This window comes from Coccomyxa subellipsoidea (assembly GCF_000258705.1).
Source record: "Coccomyxa subellipsoidea C-169, whole genome shotgun sequence".
NCBI classification, from domain to species: domain Eukaryota; kingdom Viridiplantae; phylum Chlorophyta; class Trebouxiophyceae; family Coccomyxaceae; genus Coccomyxa; species Coccomyxa subellipsoidea.
Window position 1 is genome coordinate 42,837 of NW_005178026.1, and position 20,973 is coordinate 63,809.

General features: G+C 51.4%; 4 protein-coding genes across 4 annotated transcripts; 2 read left to right on the forward strand and 2 right to left on the reverse strand.

Annotated features, from left to right (window-relative positions):
* Positions 1-1,235: 1,235 nt before the first annotated feature.
* COCSUDRAFT_19136 (subtilisin-like protein) lies at positions 1,236-3,874 on the reverse strand (the record flags this gene model as incomplete). The annotated part of the gene is made up of 6 exons (XM_005644314.1): positions 1,236-1,376; positions 1,811-1,935; positions 2,231-2,456; positions 2,715-2,839; positions 3,174-3,349; positions 3,771-3,874. Coding segments are annotated over 6 exons (897 nt in total), but the record flags the coding sequence as incomplete, so codon positions are not given.
* A 3,905-nt stretch (positions 3,875-7,779) lies between these two features.
* Positions 7,780-9,722, forward strand: COCSUDRAFT_44254 (hypothetical protein; the record flags this gene model as incomplete). The annotated part of the gene is made up of 5 exons (XM_005644315.1): positions 7,780-7,980; positions 8,195-8,347; positions 8,477-8,682; positions 8,900-9,116; positions 9,321-9,722. The coding sequence occupies 5 exons, from the start codon at positions 7,780-7,782 to the stop codon at positions 9,720-9,722; spliced, it is 1,179 nt and encodes a 392-aa protein (XP_005644372.1).
* Positions 9,723-10,911: 1,189 nt separating this feature from the next.
* On the reverse strand, positions 10,912-12,898 carry COCSUDRAFT_44255 (hypothetical protein; the record flags this gene model as incomplete). The annotated part of the gene is made up of 6 exons (XM_005644316.1): positions 10,912-11,101; positions 11,271-11,321; positions 11,495-11,625; positions 11,921-12,137; positions 12,564-12,644; positions 12,834-12,898. The coding sequence occupies 6 exons, from the start codon at positions 12,896-12,898 to the stop codon at positions 10,912-10,914; spliced, it is 735 nt and encodes a 244-aa protein (XP_005644373.1).
* A 370-nt stretch (positions 12,899-13,268) lies between these two features.
* COCSUDRAFT_30891 (hypothetical protein) lies at positions 13,269-17,701 on the forward strand. The gene is made up of 8 exons (XM_005644317.1): positions 13,269-13,549; positions 13,721-13,841; positions 13,990-14,103; positions 14,639-14,843; positions 15,229-15,275; positions 15,485-15,588; positions 16,210-16,323; positions 17,068-17,701. Exons 1-8 carry the CDS (start codon positions 13,517-13,519, stop codon positions 17,098-17,100), a joined length of 771 nt encoding a protein of 256 aa, XP_005644374.1. The 5' UTR covers positions 13,269-13,516; the 3' UTR covers positions 17,101-17,701.
* Positions 17,702-20,973: the final 3,272 nt, after the last annotated feature.

Below are 20,973 nucleotides of genomic sequence, written 5' to 3' on the forward strand. Positions count from 1 at the left end.
TTGAAGTTCTAAGGTAGCCTCCTAGCCTTATCAGCAAGACGAAATGAAACCTGCACTGCTGCACCAGCAGGCATGTACATGTACAGAAGAAGGTGAAAGCTGCAAATGCCTTCCTAAACATGCACAGGCTGGAAAAAGAAAGGCATCCACTGCCGGTCTGATGCTCTTTCTTCATCAAAAGAACATTCGTGAGGGACTCAAAACCAAGAGTTGCCTAATTCCCGCATGGTCAAAGATCCATTGCAGACTTTTTCATGCGTTCCAAGTGGGCACACAAGGGAATCCGAAGATACCTTTGCAGCAAGATGGCCATAAATGGCCTCAAAGCTGCTAAGAACCTCCTTGACCGCCCTGCACTATAGTATAGCTATGCCTCCCTACAATCTGAAATCACAAAACCAGGACCAAACATGCTGTCTGCCCCATTGACATGCCTGATGGTGCCTTTCCCATGAGCAGATACATGCCAAAACAACAAGTTGAGCTTTCCTATATCTGTTATTCGTCAGATTGGTGATACAGACTTTAGAGATTTGCAATTCCTAGCAAACGCCAGTCCCACCCTTTTGGGCTGCAGCTGTTCAGAAGCCGTCAGGGGCCACAGAATTACTCATCTTTTAGTCGATGCATATTGGGCACTTAAGTGCTTCCCTGGGTTTTCACATGGCGCTCAAAGCATTTCGACGGCGGAGAGGCAACCGCACAAGGTTCCTAAGGGCACTGAAGTCAACCACAGACAAGTAGGGGGCCACCGTGATCACCAAGAGATCCAATCAGGGATCCAAACATCCCAGGCCTTCCCATAGCCTGGCGCCTAACACTGAATGGGCTCTCTGTGCGCTGCCAATTACGCCCATCACACTCTCTCCAAACGTGCAAACTGCTTCAGCAGTCACATATCCCCCTTTCTGCGCCCATCTGATCTGCAGGGTGCAAGATCCCTCCTGGGATTGGCCAGAAAGTTCTGGGTCTCTGGGTTCCAGCCCTGGTGCGCCCATAACATTTTTGCTTGCCGGCACTTGTGCCAGGCAGAGATCGACTCTCTGGGGATTCCTGGAGGCATCCCAAATCGCTGTCTTGGCCATCCTGGACTTATATCTATATTATATATATATATATATATATATATGTCCGGGCTTTGCATCCCTGCCTTGCCTACCAGGTCCCCTCATGTGTAGCGGATCAACCTGGCACCTTTGTTCAACGCATTACTAAAGGATGTGTCAACCCCTTTTTCAGGGGCCGGAAGCGGCGGTGACTCGAGAGCGGTAGTCTCCGTACAGGTCAGAGCTCAGCAGCAGATTTGGAGTGCCCGGTAGCAGAGCAGATGACTTGATGCGGCCCTGGCCAGCCACACTTATGATGGCCTTGATCACCTGCAGAAACATATCTTGGTCAGTCACTTTCCATTATCTGCACCTCTGATGATCAGGTTGCGCTGGCTTGTTTGATGAGGTGCACCTCCTGCAAGAGTAATTTGCCATTCATGGCCAAGGAAATAGCAGGACCGGAGCACCGACAACTTGACACTTGACCTCTCCCACTCAATGAACAAGTCAACAAACCTTGCTTGAAATCGCGTCTCTGCTTAGATGCAGCTCATTTCAGGCTCCCATGAAGCACCTTTCAGTAACCCAGGTGTTGCTTGCCGCACATAGCACTACGACTAAAAAAGCTTCACGTTTTCCAGTTCCCAAGGCATGCACCTAGTCCATGACTGCATAAGGACTGAGAACAATGGCTCTCTATCATGGCAGGGGCGTGTAATGGTGCATTGAGGGGAGAAAGGATCAAGAGATTTGGAGCAGACCTGCTCGGGTGTTGCGCTTGGGTGGTCTGACAGGTAGATGGCTGCCACACCGGCCGCGTGGGGAACCGCCATGGAAGTGCCCGATGCCCATGCGTACGAGCTATCATTCAGCTGCTTGCACCGCCCTGCAGCACATCACTTCTCCTTGGCAGTTTGGCTCAAATGTTACATGAGGAGCTACGTCCCTGCAATGTAGAGTGACGCCAAGGCGCTTGTTACTGGATACGCACATCTGGCTTGAGCCTTTTGACACGCACGCCCAGGAACACATGCTGCGCGCATGTGCGGCCAGTTCTAGGCAAAGTGTTCAATGTGTCCATTTAGAACTTGACAGCTAGTTGCTGAGGAAAGCATGCTGCAAAGCCTGGCTCCTCATCAGCAGCAAAACCTCAACAAAGCCTTTCACGGTGAGAGATTCACCGCTGCCGCCACAGGCTGCAAGGATGTTGACGCCCGGAGCAAACAGGTCAATGCAGCGGCCGGTGTTGCTGTACTCGTAGATGCTGTCAGCGGCGGAAGTCTGCGGGCCGTTGAACTTCTGCGGGCCGAGGTCCGAGGCCGCCACATTGAGCGTGCCGTTGACGTTGCCGGGTGACATCAGGCAGCTGTCTACCGCTGAGTTCCCTGCCGCCACCACCACTGTCACCTGCACATGCAGTTAGAACTTGTGAGATCACTTATTTGCAGGGCTGAGACTTTGAGCACGAAGACCAGCGCCGAGTGATGATCCCTTTCTGTCACAGGCTCCGTGAGCATTCTTGAGACCATCAACTGCGCCGGCATGCGCATGCCACATGTACCGTGAACATACAAATAGACATCTCTGGGTTAGGCTCACATTGTGCAGTTAAGCGCTCTTGATGCCTCCTGCACATGTGTGGGAGGCGGCAGGGTGGTGACTCACCGAGTGATCCTCAATCAGTGTCTTCACAGTGTCACTGAGCGCATTGGACCATTTCCCCTCGGGAACCCCTAGGGAAAGGGTCGCTATCGCCGGCGATGCGTGGTTGGCCGCCAGCCAGTCCAGCGCTGCGCACAAGGCGTGTCATGTATAAATGTCGCATCAAGCAGCTATCATGCCGGCACTCAACAGCGACTGAATTGACTGCATTTAATTCAAGCCTGCTAGTTTCAAAAAAAGAAAAAATTATGTTCACTTGCGAGGCAGCCCTTCCTCTCCCTGATGCTCCCCTTGCTTGATGTCTGGAAGTAGGACGGGTGCGAGGCCTCTGCTGCACCCCAGCTACCAGGAATTTGCTGGGCGCATGCATGCTAATGCATGTGCCAGAACCTGCAACAAGCCACCACATTCCTCTGCTGCAGAGCTCGGGTGATGCATGTAAACTTCGAAATAAGAGCGCACCTGCCACCACGTCGCTGATGCGGCCGCTGCCGGCGCAGTCGAGAACGCGCAGTGCAACGACCGAGGCCTCTTTGGCAACGCCCACGGTGCGGCCGGCGGCGGTGGAGGCAACGTGCGTGCCGTGGCCGTCGCAATCGCTCGCGTCCCCGTCATTCTTGCCACCGGCAAAGTTACGCCTGAATTGGCAAAGCCCAAGGCATTGGCCATGGCCACAAATGTGCATCAGAACTCTCAAGGGGCGTCACTTTAGTGACACTCTTTTGCACAGTGCTGCTAAGATAGAGTGAACCACTGAGAGTCTTGAAGCAGACTGCCCTGCATTAGGGAGAATGACCTGTTGGCAGCTGGGGAGCAGCAGAATGCCCTGCTGTATATGAGGCAAACCCAATGCATTCTCAATGCAATCACATTGCGAACGCATCAGGATCCTGGGTAGTGAACACTACCCGCTCGACAAGGTGACTCTTCCTAGTGCTGCGTCGTGCTCAGGATCCTTTAAAAAGGCATGCTAATGCAACACTGCTTGTCATGGATAAACATAACAAGGGCATCAATCTATCATACACACATGTTGCAAAGCAGGGCAGCAGTGCACACCCATAGGAGGCGCGGCCGTGGCCCCCGTTCCAGGCCTGAAATTCCTGGTGGCTCTGCCTGACGCCTGAATCGATGGTATAGATTGTGACTCCCTTCCCCGTCCCCACAGAGCTCTGCCTCCCAAACCTGGTAGCAGTAAAGAATATGCTCGGTCTCCCATCTCTTTCTACTCACCGCTGACATGCCTTTCCTCGGCATGTCAGCCACCACTGCAAATCTGTATTTAAACAGATTTTTTGTGTGTCCACAGAGGCAGGAAACAATAGGAGTTGGCACTTGAAACACTCACCGCAGAGGTGTCTTAATCATTCCTCAATACAGGCAAATAACAGCACTGATCGGGGCATCACTTATACCGCAGAGGGACGCAGGAGGGCAGCACCTGTAGATGCCATCCAGGGTGGGGTCCTGCTGATCGATCCTATCCAGATTCCAGGATGCCTTTTGCAGCACCTGTTGCTTCACCCCCGCCACTCCCACTAGCGCCCCATCCGACCCTGCTCGGCACGACCCGGTCAATCCAGTATTCCCTTTTAAAAATAGACACAGTGTTTGCACAGAAACAGGGCTGGCTAAACATGCCGGTAATTGACGAGCAGCCCTTTTGCTACATTTCGATTTGGATCAGCATCAGGACAAGGTGCCTCTAACACTCTAGGGCAGCTTGGTAGCCCTGCATTGACCTGGCTGCTAGCTGTTCTTGCTTTGCTAACATGGACTCGTATATTATACTAGCGTTTGCAGGACCACGTTATACACAGGATTGTGAATTCAAATTTGATGGGACTCTCTTCAGATCACACCGGAATTGAAGTAAGATGACAGCATCCCTGACGTCAACAGACTGGCGGCTCCCTTCTGCACAGGGGCCGCCAGAGCCAACATCTGGGGCGAGTTTGTGGACGTCTCAGTGTTGTCTACACCTGCCAACTCCCCTGCACAGAAGTCATGTTTGTCTCAGTCCAACATTTCCATACCTGAGCTCTTTCAAAGCAGAAGTGAACACAAGCAGCTGTACCCTGTCTACCACTGTGTAAAGAGACAATTAATAGGCAAGAAGATTGCAGACATCAAGGCAGAGCCAGACCAAAGAGGAAGGGCTACCTCTTGCGCCACATATCGATCTTGGAGCCTTGTCACAGTTGAAAGTGCGTGCGTGTGCTGACAGCGCATTTACCTGTTATTGTTTTGTCGGCAATGGGGATGGAGTCCTCGTCCTTCAAGCCTCGGCGCTTCATGTGACCAGCAGCTGTGGGCGTTGGCCCCTCTGCCTTAAAGACCTGCACCACCGTTTCTTGCCTATGGTGTGCCTAGGAGAAAAACTGATTCCAAGCAAGCATCACCCCATGCTGACAGCACATGATGAAGGGGAGCTTCAAAGCTTTCATCCAGCATGCATGCTGTTGTCTCAGCCTGTCAGTCACGCCATGTTCGTTCCAGCCACTTACATATGCCCGTTGTCGACAAGTGGGACAGGCACTGAAAGCTTCAAGACTACACACCTGCATGTCATCCTCATGATACTGAATTCCCTGGCTGAAGCACTCCAGAAAGACTTTGTATTGGGCAGCTGTGAAACTGCCAGCCAGCCCTGCGCAGCGGAGCATCCTGGACTTAGCTCCAGGAGACCAATCCAAGGAGATGCACATCCATGTGCTGTGTGCATGCAGGGCCTTGTCAACTTTGGCTTCGTGAGACGGTGATGTCTCCATGCAGCTGGCAGGGAAGTCGCCATACTACCTGGAAGAGAAGTGCTGTACAATCTCGAGCATGCGCCAGGCATGTGACAGCTGGATTTGTTAGCAGCACTTAACAATTTATTGGCATGCTGCTTGGAGGTCACATTGCTGTGAGTGTCCATGGCAGGGGCATCTGTGCTGCTCCTGAGCAGCCCATCTCCTGAACACGCTTGCCAGGCTTCCCTCAGTGCATTCCAGTCCTGCACAGGTCGAAATGAGTTTACAGGATCTCGATAAAGGTGACGTTCTTCAAATGCAGAATCTGCGATTCCCTCCTCTACAGCAGCGTACCTTGAAGACCATTATCTTCTCGTAAGTGCTGTTCTCAGATGATTGTGCCCGCTCCAGGGGTGGTGCTGGCGCTTGAGAGGATCGTGCTATTTGGAGATCTCTACCAAATACGCCATGGGCGAACACAGCCAATCGGAGAAGAAATACGCAGTGTGCATATTGTCTTGACGTCATAGGTCATTCACAGGCCACAGCCACCGTCATTTGCACAAAGGATCGAAACGCTTATGCCCATCATCTTACTAGGCAGTGTACAGGAAATCACGCGTCTATCATCGCCATCAGAGCAAGTTGGCCCTTGAACCTTTAGGAGGAAGCTATCGATGAAGCCCGATGCTTGCACAAGATCTATTTTCGATCGCCAATCGGAGACGTGACGATTGAAAGCTTGCTATACATCTGTCATTCTTGCCTTGGTCTGCTCAGAAAATTGCTGCACGCCAGCGGACAATCTTTCGGAATCGGATCCCATTCTTGGACAGGCCGTTTGCGTGATGCGATGAGTAGGATTTATGAATTAGGTTCCCCCCACCCCCACCCGGGGATTGACCTAGGGGGTTTCAGAGGATGCTGTGTGATGTCTTCTGCACGCTCTCCTTCAGCATGTATTTTCAGCAGCTGTGCAGCAGAATAATGAATTTGTGTGTACCTGTGTCCAGTAAGAAAACAACCTCGTTCAGAACGCGTTCATTGCGATGATCATTCGACAGGTAGAAATGTTCATTGAAAATGTACAGCCATTTGGTCACTAAGGCAACGCAGGCAATGATGATCTATTTTTAAAACGGTCCTTGGTGAATAAGTATGCATCTACCGGTGCTGAGCTGACGCCTTTGAGGTACGTCCCTAAATGCCATCTTTTCCAAGGATGGTTATAGTGGGCTTACTTATGCACTCATTCACACTCTCCGTACAGCGAATTGTCCTTCTCTCGCATTGTTGGTTTGTAAATTACTGAAATGTATTGAATATCAACACCCAAGTCATAGTGCCCTGCATGCCACTTTTCTCTTGCCCTTTTCACCGTCCTTTGTTTGTGCAGGACAAGGATGTCGATCACAGACTTGCGACAGCTCATGATCCAGAGGTTAGGCGAGACGGCCGACATTATCACCGATTACCATTTGGGCGTTCTTCTGCGCGAGGGGATCTCATCAGAGGCTCACTTGAAGGTCGCTCGGGAGCGCGTGTTCACGACAAATGAGGGCGGTGATTTGAGCCCCCCGGTCATCAATCTTCTTCTGCAGCACTTCAATCCGAAAGGTATGCACACGTTCTTAGTAATGTTGTCACATCTGCTGTAATTGAAACCTCAATTGGGGTGTCTGCTGCCAAAATAGTAGATATCTGTGCGGCCATCAAATTGTGGCGACTTAGAGAATCTTATACTCAGGGTAGCTGTGTATGCAGGGTTTCAAGAAGAACCCCAATTCAAGCAGGCCCGGACAGGTACAATCTGCTGGTTCGTGTTTGCATGCTGCTTGCAAATGATGCCTTCATTAGGAAGAAGGGAGGGGATTCTCACACACATCATATTTGCATGAGCCTCCTCATGATGGCTTGTGTATGCTTTGCAGATCCGTGTCGTTCACAAAGCAAAGCCCTTGCTGCCCTGTTGGGGGAGCGACCAGATGCAGTGCCAGTCGAGAACATGCCGTTCTTCCTGACTGACATGGCAGGTCGCAAGTTACCTGTCGTGCCACAGGTCTTTTGGGAATTCTTGGCATCAGACTCCAGCTTTGAGGACTTGCTTACCCCTGCGGAGGGGAATCTGGTCACCTACTTCTCTGCGCTGCTCGGAAATGTGTGCTGCTCGAGTTCTTTCATGCACCTCCAATTGTCACTCTGAAGCCTGCCATTCAGACTTGTCTCGCATGCCCACACCAGGATCATGGACCTAGCTGCCCCTCCATTTAAGACACATTTCTGACATTGTCTGAAGGCAGGAATTCTTCCCTGGAGGAGCAGAAAACAATACAATGGTTATCTCCCAGAATTTCATCGGCAACGTATTGCATTTCCTGAAGAAGAACAGCGGACCAGGCTGGCATGTGAACTTTGAGTATGACCGCGATACAAGCACAAGTAATACCACATCCGCAATCAGCCTCCTGATGAACTGCCAGCCTGACTTCCATGCAACCCTAGACTTCCGACTGGTCCTCGTTGGGGAAGACAAGGTGCGTGTAATGGCTGCTGAAACATATACAAGTATCACGAGGCTCTAATTAGCTTATAAGCTGCTGGTGCTCGACTCAATGTCCTCAAATGGTGCGCATGGTTGTTCTCTGATGAGAAGGATGTCGTGGCAATAATGTGCAGGCAATGTGACTTCCGCTGCCATTTTGGATAATTGAAGGAGCATGCACATCTAGTATGGAAATGTCTGTGCAGGATCTGGGTGTGGGCCTCAAGGCGGCTCGAGGAGACCTCGTGAAGAAAGCCGTCCCACTGAACCCAACGCATTATGGCCCTGTGAAGTACCTGCTTGCCTACACCGCATGCGGGACGACGATCGGATTTCACTGGATGGATTTGGATGGAAAGGTGTGCTTCTGTTTACTTGACCACTTGCAGCGCAATAATATTCCTGAGCCGCGCTACATTGTGGCCATTTCCCTTCTTCTCATGCATACAAAGATATGTCAAAAATTTGTTTTGTGTTATGGTGCACAGGTGCACGACATGGGCAATGAGTTCAAATTCCATTTGGAGAACCGCATGCACCGTGTGCGCCTCCTCCTGCTGGTGGTGAATGTGTACCGGCTCTTCGCCTCCATGAAGCTGCCGGATCTGGCAGGGAGCGTCCCAAACAACGTTTGGGTTTCACGCGAGAACGGCAACAAAACAAAACGTGTCATCCTTGCATCGGGAGACAGGGGGTGGGTGCTCTGCTGCATGATAATATAGAAAAATGTGTGCTTAATTTGGGTGGTCACGGAGTGAAATTTGTGAGCTTGTGTCCATCAGCACCAGCCCTCCTCAACCCTCCCTATTGACCTGAACCCAGCTCTTTCGCGCTGCAGCGCTTATCGTGGGCAGCAGACAGCGCTCTACAAGCATATAGCTCCATTTGATCTGAGTGCATGTGTCCTGCAGCTTCTTGAAGAAGGTCAAGCTGGAGGGGGAGAGGAAAGCCAGAATGATGCTGGGCTTATCGGATGAGGACCTGAAGGCTGTGTACGATCTGGGGGACATCCGGAATGGCATCGTCAAGGTCGTCAAGACTATCGGGGACACCGACGCCGACAGCTACACCATCTGCATGCGCCTCCTGGGGCCTGACCTTGAAGTGGAGCCGCCAACATCCCAAAGGGTACACCCCTGCTTTGTCCCACCAGGGCACGTGTTTGGCTATTTTTGCTGCAGCAGTGATCCCAATACCATTTTAGAGGTGCAGCTGTGGGGAAGCAATCGCAATGATCTTTTCTCACCCTCAGTTTGCAGCTCCAGTACACATCTCCCCACTTTTTATGTGCTCTCCTGGCGCAAAGCTTATTGTGTTCTTACTGCACCGCAGGAATTCAAGGCGGTCGCCAAGGGCTGCTTGGTTGGCGTGCGGACGATGCATGACAAGGACTTTGGCCACTACGACATACGGGAGTCCAACGTGGCATGGGCGACGAATGCGGACCGCACAACGGTTGTCCTGTGTGACCTGCAGTATGCAGGCCGGCTGGGGGCCAAGCCGGAGAGTGGTGTCAAGATGCGTGACTGGGACGGCAACACGCTGGAGAAGGACGGCACCTACTCAGCGCGCAGCGACATATACCAGCTGTCGCTGATGCTGGAGCGCCTCAGCCGGGACAAGCCATGGGAAGCAGACGCCCAGCCCTTCATAGCAGCCATGCATGGCACGGACGGCAAGGACCCCCAGATGGCTCAGAAGCTGCTGGATGATGCCTACCTGAAGGGTGCTTGATTTGCATGTCTGGGGTGGCTTATGAGGCATTGAAATTTATGTTCTTGTGCGAATGAGCGTTTTTATGTCTGCCAACTTTCCCAACCAGCTGGGGCAATCAAATTACACAATCACGCAGCCACTTGTGGTGCTACATTGCTATCAGCCTGCCCTGAAGCTGCCCGTGGAGTGGTTGGACATCACTTCTTGAGCATGATGCATCATGTTGGCCAGGACAGGATAAGCAGGGCAGACCTGTGCACACGTGATTCGAAGGCATGTCACCAAAATAAAATTGCTCTGAGAGATGGTCATGGTAAGCCATTAATGGTAGATTATCAAGTTCACATCTGGGACGAAAGGGCGTGCATGGGATGTACATTTCATGTCACCTTTCAGCAATGTGCATGCGCGTGGGGTGTGTAGAGCCAGTCCAGACCGCTCAAACATTGCATTCCCCACGTTTTTAGCTTGCAACATGTCGCCAGCCATGAAGCAACATTTGCATGCAATGCGCAATGTTGTGAGACAAAACATTTCATCAGTGGTAAAGTCCAGCAATGATACATAGATGTACATAATATTAGTGCACCAAAAAAATCACGCATGCGGCCAGCCATAGGGGTCCAGAGCAGCAACAGATATGAATATGATCGGAATGCAGAGATTGCAGAAAACTCCTGAAATGTCACAACATGGCAAGCAATCGTCATACTGCAATTTGAAAGCCGCCTTTCTAGAGGACATGGTGAGCAGACATCAAAGCAGTAGCGAGCGCCAAAAATACATGCATCTGTTCATGTCCAACAGTCATGGGTACCAACACACCAGACAAATTCACTGCAGAATAACAGAAAGTGGTAGACTAGGCAGCCTCTCCTCTAAAGTACATATTCCACGCATGTATCGTACAGGCTGTATGTGGCTTGCACATTAACCAAAAGCACTGCCCTAGCAGCAGCAGCACTGCCACATGAATGCACACCACCGGCAGCACTCACCCATCTTCGTGCGCACCGGCAATGGCACATGCTTTCCATAACAGCACATCAGCAACGTCCCATGGCCAGCTCCATGCGCAGCAGAGCGACATGCTGACATGAATGCACTAGCCCCAGCCCCAGGATTAGCTATGCAGTGCGCGACATTTGCGTCAAGCGATAGCACACTCTGTGGCCGCGCTTTGCATGCATTGCAAAGCGGCACGCCGTCACATGACGGCACACCGGCGGCTGGTGGCAGCCGTTTCGGCGCCGGCCGGCAGCTCAGAGCCAGAGGACGCGCGGCGGTCGTCGGGGTTGTAGGTGTAGCGCGAGGTGTCAAGGCCGTACTTGTCCCGCATGCGCGCGCTCCAAGCGTCTGTCCGCGCATCCCCCCTCTCCATCGGCGACTCTGGCTCGCTGTGTGCCACATCAAGAAAGCGTGAGGCAGAGCCCCACAGATACCGTGCCTTTCACTTGACGGCTGTGAACTTGCAGGAACACAGTAGGTGCCTAGGAAATAATGGCCCCTGAAGTTGCAGATAAACTCTAGTACAGAAGACTCGATTGGCTGGGCGCTAAAGGATACCTGCTAAGCAGCGGCCGCCTCCTTCCCCACACCTCATCCTCGTCATCATCACTGCAACACACGCACAATCACTTCAGATGCTGGTAGTGCATATGGACCCTCCAGTCCTGTCAGGAGGATGCCTCAAGACAGCGCCTAAAGGCAGCGCATGTAGGCAACGGAGACCTCTGATGCAAGGTAGCTGTGGAGCACGGGAACGAGCTGTAGAGAGTGCTGCGCATCACCTGACTTCCAGCAGGCGCTGCTGTGCGGTGCTGAGGGCATATGCCAGCGCCAGGCTGAGCAGCTGCACCACCAGCACTGCCAGGCCGACCCACCGGCACACATCCAGCTTGCTCTTCACAAAGCGCTCGATCTGCATTGCAGAAAGAACACCTGTCAGATGCAGACAGATTCCTTCCAATTTAGAAATTGCATCATGACTCCCGGCCATCTATGCGCAGGGCTTCACATGGCCAACTGCCTCGGCAGTACTTGAAGCTCAAGAACATATCTGTGGCAACCAGAGCTCAGTCTAAGGCACACACGAATCTGTTGCACTCCTGCTCCCACAAAACTGTGCGTGGGATCTTGTATGCACACATCAAGTGGATTAGCCTTACTGTTGTCTTTCAACATTACAGATACCCTTAAAGAGGTGGGATCTGCACCTTCTTGACCTCGCCGGTCTCATCAGGCGGCAGGTAGCGCCGCCAGGACTTGTCAGTGAACAGCGCGGCTGCGACAACGGCCTGCGCCAGCAGCATGACCACGAGCAGCACAGAGTACATTCCCAGCAGCGCGCGGCTGTTCCACGTAACACCTGCCAGCCCCGACGCCGCTGTGATGCATGTGAATAGGCCCACGCCGCCAAACGCAAAGATGAACCTGCGTGCAGCCCAGGCAATTTCTAAGCATCCTCTCCTAAAAAATTGACGTTTGCAGCACAATTGGCCAGCGTCCGTGCATGCAAGGTGTGAGGCAGCGCGCTACACAGTCTTCACAGTCTGCACTCCTGTCAGGTTGGGCAGGTTTAGAAAATGCAGCGCAGGTTTAGAAATGCAGCGCACTACTCGACAGTAAAGTCCGCTTATCTGGAGTGTGCAAAGGCAGCACATGCGTCCATAAACAGTTGGGAAAGTAGGGGTGACGCGGGATTGGAATCCGGGCATGGGAAGGGCAGTGGAGGGAACGCGCCATGGGAAGCTGAGCTTGTGTGAGGGCGGTGGTGGGGAGGGGCCTGGCGGGGGGACACGTGGAGCGAGGGATGGAGGGGTGTCCCCACCAGGTGAGGGAAAGGCAGTGTTGTTGAACTTGAGAAACATGTAGACTGCATAGCCCAGCATGGCCAGGCCCAAGAGCGCCAGCAGGGCGTTTGTGAGCCGCAAGAGCACCCTGCAAACCAGGAAGGATGCATGATGCAGACAGGAAAGACAATTGCACGAAGTGTATGCGCGACAACCTGGAGGCAACAAGTTCGACAAAGAGAGACTTCGGTGGTCAGCGAAGTCTCCAATTTCTTCAGTATGAGCAGTCCACACAGGCGATCAGGATGGGTGACAACCAGAGAAATAAGGTAATCACCTTAGTGTGGACACATAGGCACCGTGACTTGGTCGATCGCGCTCTAAAACTTCGGATGTTCTCATCGTTGCTGAATAGTCACCCAAGTTTTAGTTGTGGCTTCCCCGCATGTACCGCTCACTTTTAACAAATGCTAACTTCAGGTGTCGTTTTAAGGTACCCTACGATCACAGCAGGCATGCATTGCCAGTCTCCTTCAGAGGCTCTTGGTGCGTTGAAAATAGCTGATCTTCAGGTCACAACCGCTGCTGATGAAGCACAATTTTATACTATGGATCTTCTTGTGATCGTGTGCTTTGAAGAGGTGGCAAGCTAAATTTGCGGCTTCTAGGGCATTTGTGCAGCTCGCAGGAAGGAGCGCCCTTGAGCAAACTTCGCACGTGCGGATAGCACCTGAAAGTTTTCGAACAATTTCGAGCATACGATTGTCTCACAAATTCAGGAGATTCTGAGATTATTAAATAGTCTTGTGAACCTCCGTGCGCTTGTGCTGGCATCATCGTGGAGTTTTTGGTGGCTTGCGGCAGGACGTGTTGCATCATACTGACTATTTACTGTGTTCATTACATCCATCCAGAACTCGTGTGACTGCGCCAGAAATCAAGAAGAAATACATTAAGAGTCATGAGATCAACGCATGTAATCCGGCTGTAGATTTTGGGGCAGATTGCAGCTCAATTGTGATGGATTGTACTGGTTTTCATCCTGAGGGAAAGGTAATCGTAATTGTATAGCTTGCTCAACTCATTTCGTGCAGAAATTCACCTAGATGCACACGTGTCATTCGGTGAATGGAACGCAATGCTATCCCTGGAGTGTTCAGTGAACTGGTTGTGCATCGAAATTTCTGAACAATAGCGTGCAATTGAATATGATCCCCATTACAGGTCTTTGAGAATCCTAAAGAGCTCTGGAAGACCGTGGAGGACGACAAGGAGAAGACATGGTATGCTCCAGCAGTGGAATACTGGGACAAGCAGCCAGCCTCCTATGATGGCGTATTGGCAGGTCAGTGGAGGCCTGCCCTTATCCTAAATCTGGCCAGTCTGATTCTGAACGCCTTGCACAGTCTTGCTGGGCAGCATGATGCTATGCAGACAAGGGCACCTCCGAAGATGTCACATTGACTGCGTGACCAACCTTGCTTCATCTGCAGGCCTGGGGCACTTGAATGGGGATGATATAGCGGACAGCAGGAAGTTTATTAGGAAGGTTTTCGACCAGCAGCTGCAGGCTGCTGAAAGCACAGGGAGGCGATTGGTGGCAGCAGGCAAGTCATCCTTTTGCCACCTGCTGGAGAATCAAATTTAGCTCTTTTCCATTCAACTGATGATACAGTGGTGAATCTACAACTGTAGATGACCATTGATCACAGTCAGTGAGCATCTCAGGCCCTCTCTGTTCAGCCGTGATGGCATGATTTCTTGGAGCATCTCTGTTGCAAGAATCATGTAGTTTGAGAAATATGATGCAGCACAATGCAGTGGTGGCAAACTTCTTGCCGAGAGGAATGGTACATCTGCGGCTGCTGCAATTTTGCTGGTGGCCCTTTCAGCCCCCTATTGCCAGTTTAAAGTGCCCAGATTGCCCAGTCTTCTTCTTTTGTCATCCTATGCTCCCCATGGGGTAGGAAGATGGCAAGTCCATCAAGATGTAGGGAGTGTAGCAGCCTTTACCTGCAGCTGGTCTGCAGGCGCAACTTGCCTCCTAGCACGAACATAATGCATCAATCCCAGGGGGCTCCCAAAAGGTCTCTTATATGTCATAATGTCGATAATCAATTAAGACTAATCGTGCCCATGCAGACTGTGGGGCGGGAGTGGGCCGGGTAACAGAGCAGCTGCTTCTGCATCACTGCGCTGAGGTGGACCTAGTGGAGCCCTCCAAGCACCTGCTGGAGACAGCTCAGCGCAACCTCACCTCGGCCGCGCCGAAAGCGTATCCGGCCGGCCACCGTGCCGCTGCGTTCCTGCACACCGGCCTGCAGGGCTGGAATCCAGAGCCCCAGAGGTGCGCCCAGGGACCATGCAAAGTTCTAGCCAGTGGATGCTGTTGATGAGTTTGGGCAAAAGTGATGGCTTCTGCTCACATACTTTTGATTCATATTTGCGCCACAAGCCTGTACTGGTATCTGCCTCAGAATTTAATGTAAGCGGAGTTACTGTTATTATTATCACGCATTTCCAGTCCTGAAGGACTGGATTCGTCAAGCAATTCCTGGAATAGGCTTTCCAGTCTTCTCGGGTCTTGTACTTCCTCCACACATATGCACGCCCAATAACATCAAGGTCATCCCTCACATAAGCAGAGGAATGGCTCAAAATGTGACCAACAGCAGGTATTGTATGTGCTTGAAGCTAAGGGATGGGATTATTTTTTTCCTGGTTTTGATCAGGTACGACCTGATCTGGATACAGTGGGCGCTCCTCTACTTGACAGATGGTGCGCTGCTCTTATAGCCCATGCAAAGAAAGTGCTTCATGTTTGCAGCGTTGTCTCACATTTCAAGGAAGCTCCATGGACCGAAATGGTGCTTCTTCTTTCTGGTCTACATCTGTGCTGTGGTGATAAGTAAGGTCTGGACTCCCCATGTTGAGGCCTAAACATAGTGATGGCATTGCTTAGAATTCAATTGCATGTGGGCGCTGCAGATGATTTGTTGGCGTTGCTGGAGCGGTGCAAGGGTGGGTTGAAGCCGGGGGGCTTGATGATATTCAAGGAGAACGTCTGTGAAAATGGCTTTGTCGTCGACCCGGTACGCTCCTCTTTGACACTTGATCCCCCTGTAACACTGAGACTTGTACATTTATTCTTCTAAGGACCCAAAAGCCTCAGACGACCTCTGAATGGGCACCCCATTCCAAGGCACCTTATGACAAGACATCCAAAGCAGGAATCTTGGAGGCAGTTCTTGCTCGCTCTATGGGGCATACTATCACTGCAAGTTCTGAAAGACAAGTGATGGGCAGAAAAGGAGAGCATACAATGTGGTAAAGTGTTTGTCTGTTCGAGGCACTCTTCCCACTGGATCAGGCCCAGGGCATGTGGATGCATGCAGGGGGTAGATAGTACAACAATTACTGAGATATAGTACCCCCTGATGCATGCCCTGCGGGGGATACTCAAGACCACTTGTTAGATGATTGAGATTAGAGCTCAGGCTACGGCTGAAGACAACTACTTTGTTTCTTCCGAGACCTTCGGGCCCGACATGGGCCAAGATATGCTCGACGGTGCTTGGGAGAAATGTGACACTCCCTCGTGGTCTTCAGTACCCCCTGTGCCCTGGCCTCCAAGGGTGGCAGAACCAGCAGTAGGAGTCTTGAAATTTTGATATATCTCAGATGTCAGACTGGCATCGCATGCATGCGCGCAGGAGGACAGCAGCGTGACTCGCAGTGACGCGTACCTCCTGGATCTGTTGAAGCGCGCCGGATACACTCTGCGAGGCAGCGCCCTGCAGCGAAATTTTCCCAAGGGCCTCTTCAAGGTGGGTGCTTGCCTTTCAATGTGGCCTTTAATTGGCCCGCCCCAGGTGATACCTCGGTCTAGCAACGATCGGTCTAGCAACAATTGGTCTAGCAACGATTGGTCTAGCAACGATTTGGGTCTGGCAATTGCAAAAGGAGGCGCCAGGCCCGCCAGAGTAGGCAACTTTGGCAGTGTGGTGGGAAGCAAATTGCTTGAGTGGATTTTGCAAAGGAAATGGAGAGTGGTGGCAGAGGGGCCAGTCTAGAGGAGCGCCAGAGAGGTTGTGGCCGACACTGTTATGGTCTGCCCAGATCCAAATCGAGCTGCAAATATAGGGGCGGGGGAGCTCGAGGTAACAGCGGTGTCTGATATAGATGAAGAGCATAGACCGAACTTCTTCAAAGCAAGTGCCGGCGTGCAGACCGCTCTAGCTTGGCATGTCATGGCCACAGAAGGGAAAATGACTTTGTGCACGCTGCATCAGCTTTCTGTCCAAAAGCAATGCTCAGGGCATTGCAGGCAGATTGGTCAAGTGCCATGGTAATTTGTCAAAAGGGTTGGCATGTCATTGTGCATGTGTGCACATCTTTGGAGTCGGGGTAATCACAAGTCTAATTTAGATACACTTAGATATGCAATAACCCCTACTCTAGAGGTGTGGCTGCCATGCTGTGCATCTTGTTTGAATAAGAGGGAAAGACGAGGGAAAGAAGAAAAGGGGAACGGCTTTCATCCTGACAACATCAATGTGATGTGCCACCAGGTTCGCATGTACGCGGCGCAACCAAAGGAGTGAGTTGCCTGAGACAGCAACTGCTTGATGTGCTTGCGCTTCAGAGCAAGGCCAACGAGGGGGAAGCCATGAAGCTCTGCAGCAGCCTGCGGTTGTTCCCTCGTTTAAGATCTAAGAACGAGAAGGGGCCCATCAAGAGAGAGTAGAGTTGGGGCGGTGCAGCAGCGGGCAGAAGAAATGATTGAATGGTAGCAATGGCTTGAAGCCCGTAGCGGTGCATGCAGCTATGGCTGCGGCTGCAGCTATGGCTACTGCGCAGTAGCCATAGCTGATACTGCCAATGATCAGTCATGACTCATGACATTGGTCCGATCGATCGGCCTCTCATCTGTGACGTTGCATTTAGGAATCTGTTACAGCCCGAATATTGCCTCATTAGCCCTCTCTGTGGCATGCTTGTAAGGCGAATGCTTTTAAATCGGAGATGATAGGGGTGATTAATATATTAACTAGTAAGTAATTACCCTAGAGATAAGGGAAGGCACGTGGGCTGACCTCGTGCAGATTATGTGATCACTGCAATATTATGGGGCGCTGATGTTGCTGATAGAGTGCTCTTCCGATGAGTCATGTATATCGCCACGTAATATTACCTGAGCCGGACATTGGTATTTGACCGTGGATGCAACACCACGGCAACAGACTGAATACTGCTTCATGGCTGTTCTCAAAGAGCATGCACAGATACTCATGTCAGAGGCTGCATCCTGGATCCAAGGTCCACACTTCTTGGACGGTTCGACCCGTGGGACACACGTGCCCGACCTTGATGTGCCCACCACAGGGTCTTCAATTCGTAATAATCAAGATCGGGACTCGGAATGCCAGCGGGTCGTTTGAAGTATTGAATCGCAGCGGCGGGATGTGGCAACCTTGCTCGAGAAAGAGGCAGCAAGGTACCTTGATTCAATCGCCCAATGCTACAACCTTGTTCCACTGTATCGTCACCTGGCCAGGGGGTATCTCTGCGCAAATGTTGTCGATGGATGATGGCTAAAGCTCGACTTGAAAGTCAGGATTCTGCCAGTGAACGCAGTCAGACCGTATTAGGAGCGATCTCGCCTTGAGGCGAGAATTGAAGACATCTCTTGAACATGATTGCCAGATTGTCCACGACACATTGGAACAGTTCCACAATCTTTGAAGCTTGGGGTGCGGATGAATGAAAGCGGCGCACAGCAAAAATATGCTGAGTTTTGAACCTAGGACGTCTGGTTGGCAGCCTGCTCGGGATGAGATAGATAGATAGATGAAACCTCACCTTTCCTCACAACCTTTTAACACTCGTTGCACCATGGCAGCCCAAACCATATAGGTTTGCCTAAAGCTTGGGCAGGCGGGGAGATGCATATCTGCAATTGTTTCACTCTTTGTGGGCAAAGATATTTCTCTTCAGCCTGATGTGTAGAGCAACCGGGTTGTCCTTGTACATACTTGCAAATGCCTGCATGAATGCCCTTCAGGCTTTGGTGGCACTGGCTGTAGCTTCACTGCAGATCCAGCCTTGCGCCATGTGCTGAGGTAGCTATACTTCATTCAAACTTACCTGTGCTTGTGCGTGCAGGTACTTGCAGGTCATGGCAAGCCTGGCTCCTGCTGCAGCTGCTGGCAGGCTTCCTGCCACAGGCGCTTAGTCAGCCGATCACCTTCAAGCGGGTGCCCACAGTCAAAGATGTTCCTCCCCAGGACCTGGCCAGACTGCAGCGTTGCCTAACCAAATGTGCCGTCAACACCAACGACCTGGTCACAGCCTTCGATGCAAACCTCACAGGTGCATGCACCAATCTCTACACATATGAACAACGGTATCACATTGCATAGTTTCTCATGTAAAGTCTGCGTTGTTGGGCAAGCTAATTTTGATCCCGCTGGTCGGGGGCGGTACAAATACCGGCACCGTGCCCGTGGTTTATCGGGTTTTGCTTGATCTGGCGAGACTAAGAAGGGGTGAAGATTTGTATTTTGAGTCAGATTTACCTGTTACTAGTGGTTGAGAGGTGCGTGTGGTGTGCTGTGACAGGGTGCACATTTGAGACCGGTGCTGCCTCTGGCTGCCAGATCAGGCGGTCCTGTTTCACCCCCTGCTTCAACCAGGTCCGCCCAAATACATTAGTCATATTAGAAAAACTGACGCTTCTTGGAGGTGTTTAAGTTCTCCTGGGCAGGGGGATTATTGTATATAATTCTGCATGATTGGCACTTGCAAGGCAGCCCTTTTCCTCATCTCTGGCGCTCGCTCTGCCTATCAACGTCTGTAAATCTCCTCAAAATGCCAGCAAGTTTTTTGAAGCACAAGGATATCTGCAAAGTGTTTTGGCTGCTGGTGTGCAGTTTCCCAATGGAGTTTATGAGAACAGATACAACCCGGAGCGGACAGGCATGTCCCTTCACTCTAAATTTTGAATCAGGGCTGCACATGAGACAAAAGCGCCTGAATGCCGAAGGAACAGTTCAGATATCCAACTTGTGCAAAGCGTAGGCTGTCTTTGGCAATGTGATCTTTGGTTGTGCCACTGAACAGTGTTTGTGTCTGCGCAGGCTTCGTAGTAGACCCGGATTTGCCCATGTCAAAGGTCACCAAAGGGAGCTTTGGAAGGGTGAGTGATCCTTTTCTCAGTATTTCTCATCCCCCAAAAAGACACTGGCCCGCAGCTTGCAGGGATCACGCTGCCGCAGCAATCATCACATGCTTGTTCCAGCCCTCAAAAGCTCATGCGCTGCAGCGATTTCTTAAGTTTGTCCTCCAGCAATTGGCGGGAAAAGATCTTCCACCTGAAGGATCAAGATGTGCATGCAGTTGAGATTCTGGACAGTGGATGGGGCGGTCTATACTCAGCCGCTGTATGTGCCAGACCTGGTCTTGAATGGCAACATAGTCAACCTCGTGTATGCTGCCACGGAGCATGCATCCGTCTATGCCTTCAACTCAGGTGAGACAAGCCTTGCACGCTTGAGAGTTATTGTGGAGCTCAACTCATCTCACAGCTCTCCAAAACCAAGTGTAACTACACTTGGTTTTGGAAAAACCTCAAAAACATGGAAAACCTCTGGTGACGAGAGGGTATCTCCATGACACATAATCGTTGCACCTTGTCCATGTGAGAGATTGCAGACTAGTCATCTGAATCTGGCAGACTTTTGTGAGAGGGGAAATTTTTCCTCTGAATGATCAGAGCTCCTGTGTCTACTGTGAATGCCTGAATGCAAGCATTCGCAGTGTAGTATCACACAGACCTTGCATGAGCATGCTTACTGTAATGCTATTGTGGCGATTCTGCGTTGCAGAGTCTGGGGACCTAATTTGGCGCAAGAATGTTTTGGGGGACAGCCCGATCTACCCGACAGATTTCAGCCCGCCCTGTTACGACATCGCCCCTGAGTGGGGCATTACATCCACCCCCTACATCAAACGCGACTCCAATACCCTATATGTAGTCCCCTGGACCAAAGAAGGGGGAAAATTTGTATACAGGTGCGGTTGTCACATCAAGTACCACCCTGGAATATAATGAATGTGGCTACAGTGTACTGATCAAGCTAGCATAGGAGTCAATAGCGTTTGCAGGCTCCTCAAAATGCATGCAATGATGGCCTGAGTTTGCAGCAGCAATGCAAGACTTCTTGCGCTCATGGCCAGGCCTGACTTGGATTCCTGCAGGACACACGCAGCCATTAGAGTGCAGCGGTCTTTTGTTTAATCATTCAATCATTTGAAAAACGTCTTCTTTGTAATTATTGCAGGATACATGCGCTGAATCTCATTACAGGGGCGGAAAAGCTGGGGGGTCCGTCCCCCCCTATCTCTGCCAGCAAGACCTTCCAGGACGGCAGCACCGCTACCTTTGATGCCAAACAACAGGTATCATTGCCCCCTCA

Bases quoted from the DNA above. Each gene is read 5' to 3' on its own strand.
- COCSUDRAFT_30891 (XM_005644317.1), top strand. From the start codon at position 13,517: ATGGATTGTACTGGTTTTCATCCTGAGGGAAAG. The intron at 14,844-15,228 runs GTGCGCCCAGGG...GGTTTTGATCAG, and splicing joins TGGAATCCAGAGCCCCAGAG to GTACGACCTGATCTGGATAC. The intron at 15,276-15,484 runs GTGCGCTGCTCT...TGGGCGCTGCAG, and splicing joins GCTCCTCTACTTGACAGATG to ATGATTTGTTGGCGTTGCTG.